Source organism: Propithecus coquereli, unplaced genomic scaffold (assembly GCF_000956105.1).
Source record: "Propithecus coquereli isolate 6110/MARCELLA unplaced genomic scaffold, Pcoq_1.0 Scaffold15, whole genome shotgun sequence".
Taxonomy (NCBI): domain Eukaryota; kingdom Metazoa; phylum Chordata; class Mammalia; order Primates; family Indriidae; genus Propithecus; species Propithecus coquereli.
The window spans coordinates 6,085,655-6,101,559 of NW_012139413.1; the positions used below are offsets into that span (position 1 = coordinate 6,085,655).

A 15,905-nucleotide genomic window follows, 5' to 3' on the forward strand; every position below is an offset into this window, starting at 1 on the left:
TCAGGCTGGTCTCGAACTCCTGAGCTCAAACAATCCGCCCGCCTCGGCCTCCCAGAGTGCTAGGATTACAGGCGTGAGCCACCGCGCCTGGCCAAAATGTACTTTGTGACTCAAGTTGTGAAAATAAGGCCTATTTTCTATCCCACATATCATAAACTGTTTTCCTTGTTGCCCGGGTGGTGGGAACATATTCCGCTCGTATACATACATCGATTAAATTGAGTTTTCAGATGCTATTTCAGAAAAGGTCTCAGTGACTTTGGATCAAGGGAAATAAGTAATCTAAAAGAACATGCTACTGCTCAATCTTGTCAATTAATAACTGGCTCAGACAACAGGGTAAATATGCTTAATAACAGATTATGATGTAAGAGTCTTCCTGACACCCTTAATAATGCATATCCTAATCCCTCCTCTTATCTATGTTCAAGCTGGAAACATTCTTTAATTTCACTCAATAAAAAGGGACACTCTTTTTGTAGACTGGAGAGTATACTGAAACTAGATATTTCTTAGGACACCTGGTGTAAGATGAACCTTCAAAGTAGCTTGAAATTCACCTGAGAAACAAAATTTGATAATATCTTCATAGACACATAAAACCAAGAGTCAGGAGGAAATTCGTGGGTGACAGGCAAAGAAAGCATACATAAATATATCTGCTATCTGCTGCTTGTGTTCAAAGCTATGTCCCTGCAAAGTATTGAAAGAGGGTTCTGACATTTTTGTTTTAAAGATTGCATATCTTGAATTAAATAAACCACCTGATATATAAATATTATTCATGTTATATTTATTATATAGGTTTGCCCCACTCCCTCCAGGGAGAGATGACTCTGCAATGCCAGCTTTATCACAACATGTACCTCCTACTAGAAGAACAAAATTTGGTGTAAACTCAAGCATGGGGTTTAATTAATTGAGAAAATGTGTAGTATATAAAGAAGATCATATTCCTGCTAGTCGAGGCACCTCGCCAAGTGTTCTACAGGTGTGTTTCGCTCAAATATCCACCTGTGGATTTAAGGATGAGACCGTGAGGCTCGAAGAGGATGTACAATTTGTCTGCAACAGCTAGTAAGTGGAGAGCTGGGCTCTAAACTCACAACTGACTTCAAATATATTCCCCTCTCTCTTTTATATATATTCTCACTTTTCAAAACCCACAGACATATACACACACACACGTACATATATTCTCATTACCTCATCAAAGCAGTAAATTCTCAAAACTATAGATTGTTGACATCCCAGAAGTTCTCCAACAATTTCAATAGTTTTGCAATATTCTCAGAACAAACACTTTGCACAGTGCCTGGCCTATGGTACATCTTTAATTACATACTTTTCTTCTTTCCAAACAAGAGTTTAAAGATTTATCTATGCATTAGCTCAGGGATTCTCAACTCTGTATCTACCTTACATATGTACATAATCTTGGCAGTTTTTCTTTAAAAAAAAAAAAAAAACCTGAAGTTTGAGCCCCTCTACAAAATATTCCAATTCAATCAGTCTGGTGTAGGGCCCAGCATCTACATTCAAAGCAAATTTCCCCAGGTAATTCTAAACGCGGCCAGGGTTCAGAAGTATCATCGAGCCCAATCACATCCTCACTTTTCTTGGAACACCTTGCCCCTTTTCCCATTCCCAATGCATTGATCCCTCTCTCCATCCCCTGAGCCCTTCCCCCATCACTTCCTCATCAAATGTTTTCATCCTTTAAGTTTCATTTCAAACGTCTCTTCTTCCATTAAACCTCTGAGTCTCCAGCCAAAAGTAACTTAACTTTCTTGGAGCCCTCAAAGTCTCCCTGAGGATATGTCATAACACAGACATCTCAACTTTCTCTAGAAAGGGACGGGAAGTCATAACTATGTACCAAAGTGTTATGACATACCCAACCTGAAATAAGCAGCGCCATTTCTAATGATGTACTACTTACTTCATTACCTACTTATCAACAGGGACTGCGGAGATAGAGCAACGCTCAGAAAGACTGACAAATTGCTCCTTAAGTCAAAGGCAGACAGTATATCAAGCTGTGAGTTGAGGGGAAATAGTTGTTCCAAGCACGTGGAAGTCAAAGCCCTGAATGACACTACTGCTCTTAGAGGGCTGAAATGGGCACCCTCCCTCCGAATAACCTAACCTGGAGACCACGTGTACAATCTTCTGCTGTGGGAAAGGACACCGAGTTCTCTTCACGTAGTGCCAGTTAGGTGAAAGGTACGTGTGACACTCTGGAATGAAATTATACTCCTATTACATTCAGCAGGAGAGAGAAGCCTCACTCCTTTTTTCAGGTTTTTTTTTTTCCCTCTTCCCCATCTCCCAAGAAAAGCTCAATAGATTTATCTTGGGAATATAAAAAGGTTAATATTACCCCATCTCAGAAAACCCGTATCTTAAGTAAGGAATATCTAAAACAAATCAATAATTAAATCCATATTGTGCTCTCTATTTGAGGGAGACAACTCCAGAGGAAGAATCTATTTTTTCTATTCTATTTAAAACAACATATAATAAAATCGCACTTGAGTAGAAGGGTGAATGGATTATTTCTTTTTTCACTCTTAAAGTGTGATTTGTGGATAAAATTTGAGGAAAGGTCTTTCTTTCTGTTTCTACTTTCAAAATTGGCCCCTTGAGATAGCTTTGACCACCAATCACTCAGTAAGGGAGAGCAGAGATTAGTGAAGGCTTGGCTGATGGGACTAGAATAATACCTAGAAGAACCCACAGATGTCAGATGCTTCACCAGAATCCTAGGAGTAGGGTGATTGAGCCTAGACTTGATATCTGTTTAAACACTGTGAAGCTCCAGTGATCTGCTCACAACTTAAGACTTAGGAGACACATCTATGGAAAGAGCAGGGAGGTCCACAGGCTCTTGTTTATCTAAACTGCCTCCTCCCATTCAGAGGCAAACCTCTCCTTTAACCTCAAGAGTAAACAGAGAGCCAGCGTGCTCCCTGGGTGGCCACAGAAGCCAAGCAGGCTTGGTGCCGGGCACATCCCTTCTGCCCGGGCACAATTCCAAAAGCTAAAAGTAACACTACAAGATTCAGGTTTGAGTGGGAGGAGGCTTCACAGCTCACAACGGTTGGGGTCATAGGTGTTCTGTGGTGGCAACGTAGTCCTTTCCTAAAGCTCCAGTTTCTGCCCCCGCCGCCCCCAAAACTCTAAAAGACTTAAACCACAAGAGAGAAGATGGTGGTTTTTTTAATGTTAGTAGAAAACGGAGCCAAAGTGACATCAATTAAATACGTCTAAAAGGAGAGATTCAGTGACAATAGTGAAGGGGAAAAAACACTTTTTAAAAGCAACAGTATTTTCTCTCTGTAGGATGAAATTATTTGTGATGCTACTTAGGTTTGCTAAGGTCAGTCAGCCTGGACCCAGTAAAAGGCAAGCTTTGAGCAAGTCTTCCCTTTTTTGGAAGGGGAACTCCTGAGGAATTTAGTCTGCCCACCTTGCAGGGCTGACCAATGCGGTGACGAGCAAGGATTTCTCCACTGGCTCGTGACCCTAAAGAAGAGCAGGACAAGGAGCAGAGGGAAGGTCAGAGCTGGGTCACTGTCGCTAAGTCTTTTTCAGACTATTTTAAATGTACAAATAGTTATGCAGATGTGTGTCCTACCGCGCCTCCTAAAAGCACTGTGATTTTGTCAGCTCGCCCTCTTCTCATTTTAAGGATAAAAAAACCAGGAGCATTAAAGTCCCATTGCTCATGATCCTGTGAGCAGCAAACCAAGATCAGTGCTCCAACGTCTGCTCTGTCCACATCAGCAGCATTTTTCTTTACAGCTCTGTAGAGTTTTACGTTCTCTACACGCAATGCCCCCTACCGGTTGCTGGAATGGGAATAGGTCTAAAGGCATCCACATAAAATGGAGAGCTTATGAATGTAGTAAAGATTTAATTAAAAGCAAAACACAATTTGTATCCATTTTCCACACCCCAAAAAGCAAGGTAAATCCCATGTAGAATAACATCCAACATGCTTACTTTATTATCTTGTATTTTATCTTTTTAAAAAAGATAATTAAACCTTCCTTGTCACTTTTGTATTAGGGTTCTAGTATTGCGTTTCATTATACATACTAGAGATAAAAAGGTACTGTGTTACAGCTAAACTGCACTGAAGTTTATGAATATATGATAAAATCAGTTTATCAATATAAAATAAGACCTTCCTAGGTTATCTAAATAAGTGTACATCTGTGTATCTTAGAAACGATATTGTAAGTTAAACTTTTTCATTTGTTTAACGATTACTCATTGTGCAATTAATATGTAAAAATAGCACAGTGTTGTAAAAGCTACTAAATAGTAGGCATGGTTTTTACCTATTTTGTGTAATTCAAGGCTTTTACCTTCTTCGGTTATTGAGTCTATCCTTACACCCTTGAGCCAGCACCAGTGACATGACTCAGAGTCCCCACTCCTGGTCTCACACCACATGAGGTGACTCCATCACCAGGGCTGTCCCTAATCCTTGCCCACCAGCTTCCACAGACGATCATCTTCCCCAATGCCACAACCCACGTGAAGTGAAGCCAAGACACCACTGCCGGCTCCTGTGGGCCTCAAGGATAAGGAATAGCTGGCTGCAGACAGCCTCTCTGCTAGAAGGTGGAATTGCAGGAGAAGCAAGGGTCCACCATCCTCCTGAAGCCCCTCAGGCTCACCGCCCTTACTTTTGCCCTTCTCAGTCACCCCTAGACTTTCCATCCCATCCATCGTCTCTTGTATTTCATTCCCGCAATGCTCTCTGCCCCCTCTCTTCTCTCCCAGGCTCTCTCAGTACACCACTTTGGACTTCTGTGGCCAACTCACTTTGTCTAACTAGGTTCTGCTCATCCTTAGGGACTTGTCCAAACAATACTTTCTTTAAGATACCTTTTCTGTCCCTTTGAACAACGGCTGGGGTCATTCATAGGTGTTCTGTGGCGGTAACGTAGTCCTTTCCTAAAGCTCCAGTTTCTGCCCCCGCCTCCCCCAAAACTCTAAAAGATTTAAACCACAAGAGAGAAGATGGTGGTTTTTTTAATGTTAGTAGAAAACGGAGCCAAAGTGACATCAATTAAATACGTCTAAAAGGAGAGATTCACTGACAATAGTGAAGGGGAAAAAACACTTTTTAAAAGCAACAGTATTTTCTCTCTGTAGGATGAAATTATTTGTGATGCTACTTAGGTTTGCTAAGGTCTTGTCTATTAGATGCTTCCATTACTACTTCCCTTCTACTTCACATCACTTCTCACACTTACTATGACTTGTTCAAGGTTTGCTTTCTCATCTAGATGGTAAACTCGATAAGGGCAGGAATTAATCTGTCACCAGAACTTAACACAGTACCTGGTATAGAATAGGAATTCAATAAATATTTATGGAATAAAAGTAAGAGGAAAGAAGTGAGTCAGTGAGAAGAACTATGTTCCCAAGTTAGATCTCTGAACATACTTTCCAAGAGAAACGACAAGATCATACGATGTTAGCTATACCTTAACTAGAGCATATGCTGTCTGTGGGCTGGCCTAGATCCTAACAAGGACTATCATCTCATTATTTCTGTAAAAAAAAGTGCTGAGTTCCAAACGCACATTTGTAAGTTGACCTTCTCGTTCTGTAGACTAAAGCACTAATTTTCCAGACTTGTCTAGTGCTTTTGAACATCAGAAGTCTTTTCATATCAGCTGTCTAAACTGATTCTCATGACAACTCTCTGAAGTCATTATCCCTAGTCAACGTATATTTTCTTAGCACGCACGCTCTAAGCCTTGTACTAGGTGCTGGACATACAAAGGAAGGAAAGAAGACATGATTTCTGTTCCCAGGATTTTTTGATTTTTTTTTTTTTTAACGAGACAAGGTCTCACTATGTTGCTCAGGCTAGTCTCAAACTTCTGGGCTCACACAATCTTCCCACCTTAGCCTCCCGAACAGCTGGGAATACAGCCATATGCCACTACACCTGGCTCTTTCCCCAGTAGCTCAAAACACACAGGAAGGATTCCGAACCCCTTTTTGACATGAGTTCAAGTGACTTGCCTGAGGTCACACAGTCATGAGTCATGGTACCTGTTGGCTGCTCTGTGAAGTCTCCCATCTGGATGCCACACTGTGTAGGTTAGGCACAGTGGAAAGTGAAGATGAAAGCAGTCCCTTCTATATTTTAGTTCTTTTTTAAGAAAATCTCCTTAAAAACATCTTATACATTCTTCTGTGGTTTATGATAAGCCTAGACGCAAAAGAACCTGTTTCACTTGAGACGGATGTTGATAGGTAGAGAAGGGCAGGCAGGAACAGCTCTGGGGCCTGTTGCCAACTGCTAATACTGAAGCCTTGGAGGGTAAGTCCTGTGTGGTGAATTAAGAATCCTCTCGTTCCCAAGTGAAGTAAGCCCAACTTCCTTCCTTCACTCAGGCCTGCAATAAGCTAGGGCTACATAGTAAACACCACTGGGCTCCTGAAGCTTGTCCCTCAATACCCAGCTGTGGGGTCTTGCCCCATAATGGGGCTTCGCTGCTTAAACAGCCCCTGCTTTCCTTTGGCCAGCTGCCACGATCGTTTACTTGAAGGTTCCTGCATTACCAAACTGCACTGAGAGCCCTTGAGTGATCTGGGAGGCCCAGCTGAGAGTTTGGAAAGGCCTGGGAGCTGTCCAGAGCTGTCTGGAGCCAAATCTGCTAAGGAGGCGGCCACAGCACCACTTTGTGTGAGTCTAGGGTTTTTGTCCACAGGGTCAGAACAGCCTTTCCAAGAGAAGGCAGAAGAAAGGATTCTTTTAGATCTCAGATCTCGGGTAGGAGCAAGGAGGTGAGCCATCAACGGGCAAGCAGGTGACAGAGAGGCAGGGGAAAGGGATAACTGAATGAGCTTGGGGCGTGAAAAGGTTGTTGCTGGCACTGTCTTGTCACTCAGCATCTCAGCTTCCTTCAGTATTGGCTTGCTAATGGGTCAAAAAGGTATAGGCATCTCGGGAGCTATCTGATCTGGGTTCGATTCCCCCAGCCCATCTATGTGACTAGATCACTATTTGGCCTCAGGTAAATTATTTAGCTTCTTGGGTCTCAATTTCCTTATTTGTGAAAAAGATATCAAAATATTATCTTGGAAACTATATCTGAGAATTAAGTAAGACACTTCATTCATTCATTCCATAAATATTTACTGAATGCCCATGATATGCCAGGGATGTTTCTAGGCACTAATGATTCAGCAATGAATAAAAAATCCTTAAAATTCTTGCCTTTATGAAGTTCATATTGTCGATTTCCATTTACTACAATAAACACACAATAAGTTAATTTTCTTGTTGATCTTCGTGAAAAAACCCACATAATAAGTTAAATGTATGGTCTGTAAGACATCGATGATAGCTTTGGAGAAAAATAAAACAAAGGAAGGTGGGCTACGATTTTACATGGGCCTGTCAAGGAAGGCCTGGCTGAGAGGATGGTATCTAAACAAAGACCTAAAGAAGGACAAATACACATGCAAAAGCTCTTGTACAATGCGTGACATAGAATGAACATCATGATTTTTGTATTATTACTATCACTATAATTGTTACAATTATTATCCACATACTTCTTAGTTGCCCAGAAAAGTAGCTTACATGGAACTGGTTAGTTGAGATAACTCAAACTATTAATATTACTACTACTACTACTACTACTACTACTAACTATGCCTTTAAGATTTATTGAACACTTACTTCTATTTCCAAGGCCCAAGTTATAGGATCTGACTCTAAGAGAGTAACTTTTCCAACTATTGGCTGTAACAGAGATTCTCTTAAAATCCTGATTGCTTTTTAGATTAAAAAAGTTAGTATCAAACTTTTATGTTGCAGGTAACTGATTGTACATTTCTCTAGTTTTCAGTTAATTCCTTTTCCAGGAGCTTCCAAAACTAAAACTAAAAAAGGTAATTCAAAGTGTTATAAAGCTGGTTCAAGAAATTTTATTATATCAGAAATCACTTCTTTCTTATTATGTGGAGTGTGACCTTGGGCAAATCACTTCACCACCTTGGACCTTTATTTTATACTTTACTTTATCACTGGCAAAATTAAGTAACTAGACTGTTATCTACAATCCTTTCTTAATAAAATAAGATTTTCTATGACTAGCATTAATTACTTACTCAATGGAGACAATGACAGCATTCAATTCCTCAGCCATTGTTGCACACAGCTCGTCATAATACTTGATTTCTAAAAGAGACAAAGAACAATCACTACCAAACAGGTCATTTAATACTGTCCAGTCTCAAATTCTGCTAAGTGTAGATTGTTTTTAGACTTGGAGTTCAGTTATTAATGATAAAAACATAATAAAAAGCAAATGTGGACAAGGGTCTTAATAAAATTAATGTACAAATGCAAAAATTAAATCTGGTTTCTAATAAAATGCAATTACTATAAATAAAAGGAAATCTACATTAGATTTTGAATATGTAACTAATTAAACATTTATTTCATAATGGACTATATGAAATGCACCAAATTAATTCTGATTTTGTAGCTCTTCAAATGTATGTAACTTTCAAAAAAACCACAGCAAGTAAGTAGTTTCATAAAATTTTACTCTTTCAACATCCTCATTTGCTATAATTCACGAAAGTCACCCATTTGAATAATATGATATTCTCTTTAAACCAACACATAAGAAACTAGAATTTTGGGAAGTCCTAGCACTTCTTAGAAAGAGGATCCAAAGGTCTGCAGTGACAGAAGCAATTTTAGTATGTAAGAATTTAATCTCTTACGACAAGGACAACTTTCAATAAATTAATATCTACACAGTGGCAACAGAGAGCCAAAGTTTCCTTATTTATAGGCTTTCCCGGGTAGTCTTAGAACCAAAGGTTTAAGAACTACATAAGCACCTGCATACCTCCACCAGCCTAAGCTCTTCCTCTGGCAGGAGTGATCCGTCAAAATTATGCAGAAAAGGCCAGGTTGGCTCTTGTAACCCATACCATTCCTGATACCTATGCTTCCTGTCCTCCAGGGCAATCTCACCTGGCAAGTGTCCAATGCTAAAGATTCAGTCTTTTCTAAGTCAGAGACTCTGTCCTATTCGTTTTTGTATCCCTATCCTCCAGCACACATTAGAGTGACCAGGGGTCCAGGCTGGTGCACAACTGTTTGGGTTTTTGCACTGAAGTCCTATACCCCAGGAAACTTACATATTCAGTGAACATCTACTGAAAACATGAAAAAAATCACTGAATAAAAGAATAAACAATGGATATGGAGTTAAATGGGATTACTACAAAAAGTTATACTTTTGACCTTTGCTGCATTAAAAAAGTGACATAAAAAAGTCGTATAATAATAAACAAACAAACTGCCATTGCTTTTAAACTTATGGGATGCCAAAAGCCCAGGGCTAAAGATGAGGAAGTATTAATAGTTCCGTGATCATTACAGGCAGAGATAAGGTCCCAACATCTTCTTTGGTAGGCTTTCCCCTGGGCTGTTCTACCTGGCTGCCTGCCATTTGGAATGTGTTCTACTCATGAAAGTTGTCCAACTTTAAAGAAAATATTCCTGAACTTTGCAAGACTGTTTCCCTTTAATGGTTGCATATCTTTTATATCTTAATCTTTGCTTTCATAAGCAGATAAAATGTTGAGTTAACATGTATATTAAGAAAATACCTGTTCTGTTTCATAGAAATATGTCTTCAAGGCACAAATGGGCAAAAAAGCTACACATAAAACTCCCTCACCTTGTTTTGGTGCAGAAAGTTATCATCAGCACTTCACAATAATCTATGATTCAGATCACAGGAAATATTTTCATCAGCTTGTTCGTTGTCTCAGGAGGAAAAAAAAACCTCCCTGAATTAACAAACAAACCAACAAGCAAAAACCTTTACTTGGGTAACCATATAATATATCATCCAAACCAGAGCCCTTTGAGAGTGAAAAGGGGACACTATTTATAATTGTGCTGAGACAGCAAGGGTAACTGGGACTGTCCAGGGGAGCTGAGACAAATGGTCCCCCTCCCCTTCCCACTAAGAAAGCTAAACTCAATCACACATCTCCCCCAGGGCCAACCACAATGCCAAACAATCTGAGGGTGACCAAGACATACTTGGACTTGCCAAGGCCCAGCCTCCTCCGTGGATATAAACAACACTGCGTCTCAGTGGCTCTTCCGGCTTTGGAGGGCCTTCGAACACTCTGACTTCCACACCGTCAAAGTCAGTGTCAGTCACCTTCACTCGGGCAGACGACCATGCACTTTTTTTGCCAAAAGAAACAATGATAAAATTCAGTGCAAGTAGGTGATGGCTCAGTCCCAGGTAGTGTATCAGGTTACTCTGCAGGATAAGAGAGGGAACAAGGAAGAACACACGTGTCAACTTTGTCATTATCAGAGCTGCGCTTACCAACTCTCAGTACCCAAATTCTTCCACGCAGCTGCCGGACACTTTTACAACAACAACAAATTATATTTACCTTTTGCTTTTAGACTGACAAAATATTTTCATATATGAGCTCTCCTTTTTATTTTCAGATCAGCTCTGACAGGGAAATGGGGCAGCTATTATCAGCCCCATGTTATTGAAAAGGCTTAGAAATTAGCTAACTTTGCTCATTTAGTTAGTGGTAGTTCTGGGGCTCAAAACCTAGGACTTGTGAATGGATGCATCTCTTTTTTTCCCCTAAATGAGCCCATCACTGTTCCAATAACATACTTGAAGTGACGAAAGGATACTTTATTTAAATGCGAATAAGAGAAAAGTTTTACATTTATATTATTTTTCAAGTGCTTTGAAACTGTTGTATTTGTGTCTGTTTTGAGAGTAGGAGACAGGAATGAGTGTGCAAGAAAGAAGGAACAAGGTCACCTGAGGCCCTGGCATCTAGAAGCAGATCGGCTCAGACATAACCAGGAGTTTTTTACGCTGGATCTTAGCCAAAAGGCCAAGAAGTGATAACAACCAGCAGGTTTTTGGAAGTGTGCCTGAACTTCTCCTTCCCTCTGAACCCTGAGGGAACTGAGCTTTGCACTCAGTGTTCACGTGAAGTCATTTGGTCGCAGAAGGAGAGCAGAGACCCAAGTTGCCTGCCCAGCAAAGACCCTGCAGAGTTTATTCCCCTCTTTCCATTTCTACAAGTTCCTCAGAAAGGGGAGCAGCTGGAGAGCAACAGTGCCCTTTTGTAGAATATGAAACAGAACACTGGTGATTAGAGAAACAATTTATGCCATCACAAGGTCAAGGTAATAATGTTCTTTGCAAAAATCAAGACTATATGATGTCTGCAATGCACAATAAATACCTTCTCAGCCTATGCCCAGGGCGTGCTGGTGTGTCTTCAAGAGGATGCAGGTGTGCTCATCCCCTCGGCCTCTGGGCAGCCAAGCTTCTGAGCCATTTATCCCAGTGTTCTTTATAAACATTATTATTATTATGCGTGCGTGTGTGTATATGTATATATGTACACATACATATACATGCACGTATATACACACCCTGTCAAAAGAATTACATTATAAAAACCATTAGCAAGTATTCATGAAAAACAAGAACAGGAGGCAATTAATCTAACAATGAATAGCTATTTCAGGAATTCCATGAATATTCGTTTGCTGGCAAGTATAAGCAGCAGCAGAGCAAATGAATATTAATAAAAGAATTCAACTTCTAAATGTGCCCTGACATCAACGGCCCAATTTACTGAAAAAGTGAAAAATACTGCTAACGTCCTTGACATGAAATACATGTGCGTGGCGTGTGTGTGTGCACACAGGCACAGAGGACTCTAACTATCGATTTAAGCTCTTTGGCAAATTGTCAGTTGAGTTTTTGTGGGGAAATGTGAGTCTAACTTGGGGAATATTGAGATCTGCCAGGGCATAGCTGAGAAGCGCCGTATTTGCTGAGGTTTCTAGAGTAGACACAATAAACCCTTGTCAACACAGTCACCAGTTAATAGACAACACACAGGATCCCTTCCACTTCTCACGGGATTGGCAGTTTAACAGGCATGAAATAATGAAATATGAACAGAGAAATGGCAGACTTGGCTCCGTTCCTTTCTGGACTGTGTTTTTTTTTTAATTAAATAAATACTTCGTATTTAAGGCAAATTATGTATGAGTTTCTTTCACTATAGGAAAACTGTAAAACACACAAATTGTCTTTACAAGACAAAATATGAGAAGATTATTCATTTTCCAAGAGAATCCACCTCGGGTTTCCTTTATGTAACTTGTGCTCTGAGTACGTGGAGGTTTGACTCAGTTTTGTCCATACCTTTCCAAAAACACCTCTGCACGTCAGCTCGCATTAACAGAATTTCCGAACAACCATCTGTGTTGACTACAACAGTGACGGGGTGTGGGGGCAGACGTGCTGATTAGAAAAGGAACAGTTTGTTTATGAAGGGGAAAAAGACAGGAGGAATAAAGGGTAGGTGGATGGGTGGGAAGAGATCCCAGAAAGCTGCTAAAAGAAATACTCTGCTAATGTTTGAAATTGTATTGGTAAATCAGAGAGTAAAAACAGTTATCCGACAGCCAATATCAAGACTATTTCAAAATTTGAAAATGGAGAGAACTGAACAATAAACTGTCCTGAATCACTTTTATTGTTACTGTTGTTAATAATAGCTATCACTGCCTGCGTGCCTACAGTGAGTGCTAGGGTAGGTTGTCGAATTCCAGCTACAATTCTATGAGGTAGGTACTAGTGTCTTCCCTGTAGAGCGGAAAGGAGAGGAGAGAAGCTTAGAGATTAAGTAGCCAGTGTAGGAGCTGGACTCCTAAAACCACAGGGGGCTGCAGGACACACAGAATTGCCCAGAAATGTTGTGTAGATCAGTGTGGGCCCAGGAAGGTGCTCTGAGCCCCATCCAGCATGTGATGACATTCACATGTCTGTGACTCATGTAGCATGATGAAATTGTGAATATTATCCAACTTTTTTTCTCTGATATCTACTGTCTCCCTCAGCTCTTCTCACTACTCCTTCTCCTACGCCTACTGCCCAGTAAATAAATTCAGCAGCCAAGCCTTTCCACAGTTGTTACTTCATTGAAAGGCTATGAGAAAAATAGCAGAGAAATAGGAGTATCTTCCTGCTTTTGATTTTTAACAGACTATGTCTGTTAAATTCTCTATGGAGAATTTAAAAAACCATATCGATTTAGAATTACATGATGAATAAGAAGTCTTCTAAAACAGAAAGTGACTCCCCATGCTAGGTGGTAGGAGAGGGAAGATAAGGTGCTGGAGATGAGACAAGGATGGATGTATGGATAGATATCTGGGATCCAGTGAGAAAAGAACCCTGGGATGCAGCAACTCCCAGACAGGTCTGTGGAATCTGAAGCAGCTGACCTGTGCCTCGTGCCCAGACAAAACCTTGGCAAGAGGCAAGACCCTAGCGGAAAGTGGATGCATCATTATGTCTAGGAGGATAGCGCCTCAAATGGCTTAAGGTGTTCCCCGGGCTCCAGCTGGTGAAGGAGAAACAGAATGGTTTCATGTGCCCAATAAAAGCATAAAAGTATGCATTCATCTGCATGAATGTCTTGCAGATGAACCTGAGACAAACTCTTTGTCCTCCACAGCCCATTATTTGGACTCAAGGGTTCCACAGGAATAGAAGTGGGCACCACTGGACCTGAAGGGTCCATTATCTTGCCAATAAGAACAAAGGCTATCCCAGGGCAACCTTTAGGGACCAAACACCAAGGACCAGGTGGAACAATGAAGAGGGCTGAGGGCGAGTGATACCCAGATGGCTTTCCCAACCCTCAAACGCCTCAGCACTGTGTAAGATCCTCCAAAATCCAAAAGCAAACAACGATGAGTTAGAATTCCCAAACTCACTGGGATTAGGTTTCTACCTAAAAAATGAAGGCTTAAAATATAGATCAAGTTATATTTCTTGTATCCTTCAGTTTATGAAATAAGATTCAGATTCACTCAAGTAACATTCTGGAATTAACAGTTTCCTGAAACCTCCTTAGAAATAGCTGGAAAACTTCAGGAGCGCACAGATGCAGGCAAGGGTTAAGGGGATTATGGGCTCCAGATTACCTAGTCCTGGCTGGTTGAAGTAATCTGGCGCAGTGCCAGAGGTCTTAAAACTTGCCTCCATAACCATTCCAGGATCTGAGGGAAGAATTCTGTCTATGGAGATGGAAGGGGATGGGGGTATTCGTTATAACTCAGTGGAACCTGACAGTAAAATCTGGTGGAGGCACCAGCCCCCACCCCCAGGCCTGATGGCTGATGATCAAAGGACAAGCAGGCATGAGGGGAAACGGAGCAGAAAGGGTACTCTGCTTATTAATATGTAAATTAGTTGTTCTGTTTATGAATGGGCTTGTTTTCTGTTGATTAATTAGACATATAAGGCCAGGTGGGAGTGGTGGCTCACGCCTGTAATCCTAGCACTCTAGGAGGCTGAGGGGGGAGGATAGCTTGAGGTCAGGAGTTTGAGACCAGCCTGAGAAAGAGCGAGACCCCGTCTCTACTAAAAATAGAAAAAAATTAGCCAGGCAACTAAAAACAAAAAAAAATTAGCCGGGTGAAGTGATGCACACCTGTAGTCCCAGCCACTTGAGAAGCTGAGGCAGGAGGATTGCTTGAGCCCAGGAGTTTGAGGTTGCTGTGAGCTAGGCTGATGCCATGGCACTCTAGCCCGGGCAACAGAGTGAGACTCTGTCTCAAAATAAAAAAAAATTAGACATATAAATTATGGAGTATGTCCTATGGGCAGAGAACTTTGAGGGGGAGAAAGAAACAATCTTCTGGAACTTAGAGTAATAGAAAGAACCAAAGCTTGTAAATGAAGAGCTGGTGTTAGTTAGCTGAGCAATTTAAGTGTAAGAGAGAAAGACCTAGACAATGGGCTCACAAGCTCAGAGAAGAAAGGAATTTCTTCTGTCTGAGGTGAGGTGCCAATTTCCAGTGATGAAAGTTGGGCCTTAATGGAAGACAAAAGCCCATCATGGGTGTAGGTAACAATGAAAAGGGTTGGAGCCCAGGCTCAAGTGTTGGGAAGTGTTTTAATTTGAATGCCAATGGGTAGATAAGGTAAGTAAACAAAGCAGAGGCAGCAGGACATGGCAATAAAACGCTCAATCTAAAAGAGGCATGTTTGGCACAGAAGTCAACAGCAGAGACTCTAGAGCCAGACTGCCTGAGTTAAAATCCCAGCTCCCCCACTTACCAGCATTGGGACCCTGGGCAAATTACTAAACCTCTCTGTCCCTCAATTTCCCATCTGGAAAGCAGAAATAATAATACTGACTACCTCAAAAGATTGTTGTGAAGACTAGAAACTAAAGCACTTAGAACAGTGCCTGTCACATACCAAGCCCTGTACGAGTTGGTTTTCATTATCTTTACACCTCTGACCCAGAAGATCACTGCATGAAGAAATGGGAGCCCAGGGACCGATATTCCAATGTTTCCAGGGAAGCTGAGACTATCATTTTTCCCATTGTGCACATTTGCTGTTAGTACTAGATGGATTACCAAGTCCTGAAATTGTTACAGATTAAAAAGATATAAGACAATTATCTCCGAAAACCTTATTTGTATGCTTGTATCAAAGGAGGCTGAAGAAGAAACAGTAGCACACTGACACTCCACACACATAAATAACTTAGCGTTTGGTCAAGTTGCAACACGAACCAACTGCATTAAATACTTAGAGCATCGATTCTAACTCACTACCTGCTTCATTCCTCAAACGCAAAGGTTTGGATTCTACATCAGGGGTTCTCCAACTTTTCCAGCATGGTCACTCATTCTGTCAAACAGCTTTTTTAATTTTCCTGTCCATATTCTGGTCTACTTGTGCAGATTATAGAAAAATCTATACTCTAATGGAACATTTATTTATCTGCATGAAAAT

General features: G+C 40.8%; 1 protein-coding gene across 1 annotated transcript in view; it reads right to left on the reverse strand.

Moving 5' to 3' along the window:
• The window catches only part of NCEH1 (neutral cholesterol ester hydrolase 1), a 54,464-nt gene that overhangs the window by 4,244 nt on the left and 34,315 nt on the right, over positions 1–15,905 (reverse strand). Inside the window, exons 2-3 of the mRNA XM_012640185.1 lie at positions 10,118–10,346; positions 8,155–8,224 (exon numbers count right to left, since the gene is read on the reverse strand). Of these exons, the coding sequence (XP_012495639.1) occupies positions 8,155–8,224; positions 10,118–10,346 (299 nt within the window). The remainder of the gene's footprint in view (positions 1–8,154; positions 8,225–10,117; positions 10,347–15,905) is intronic.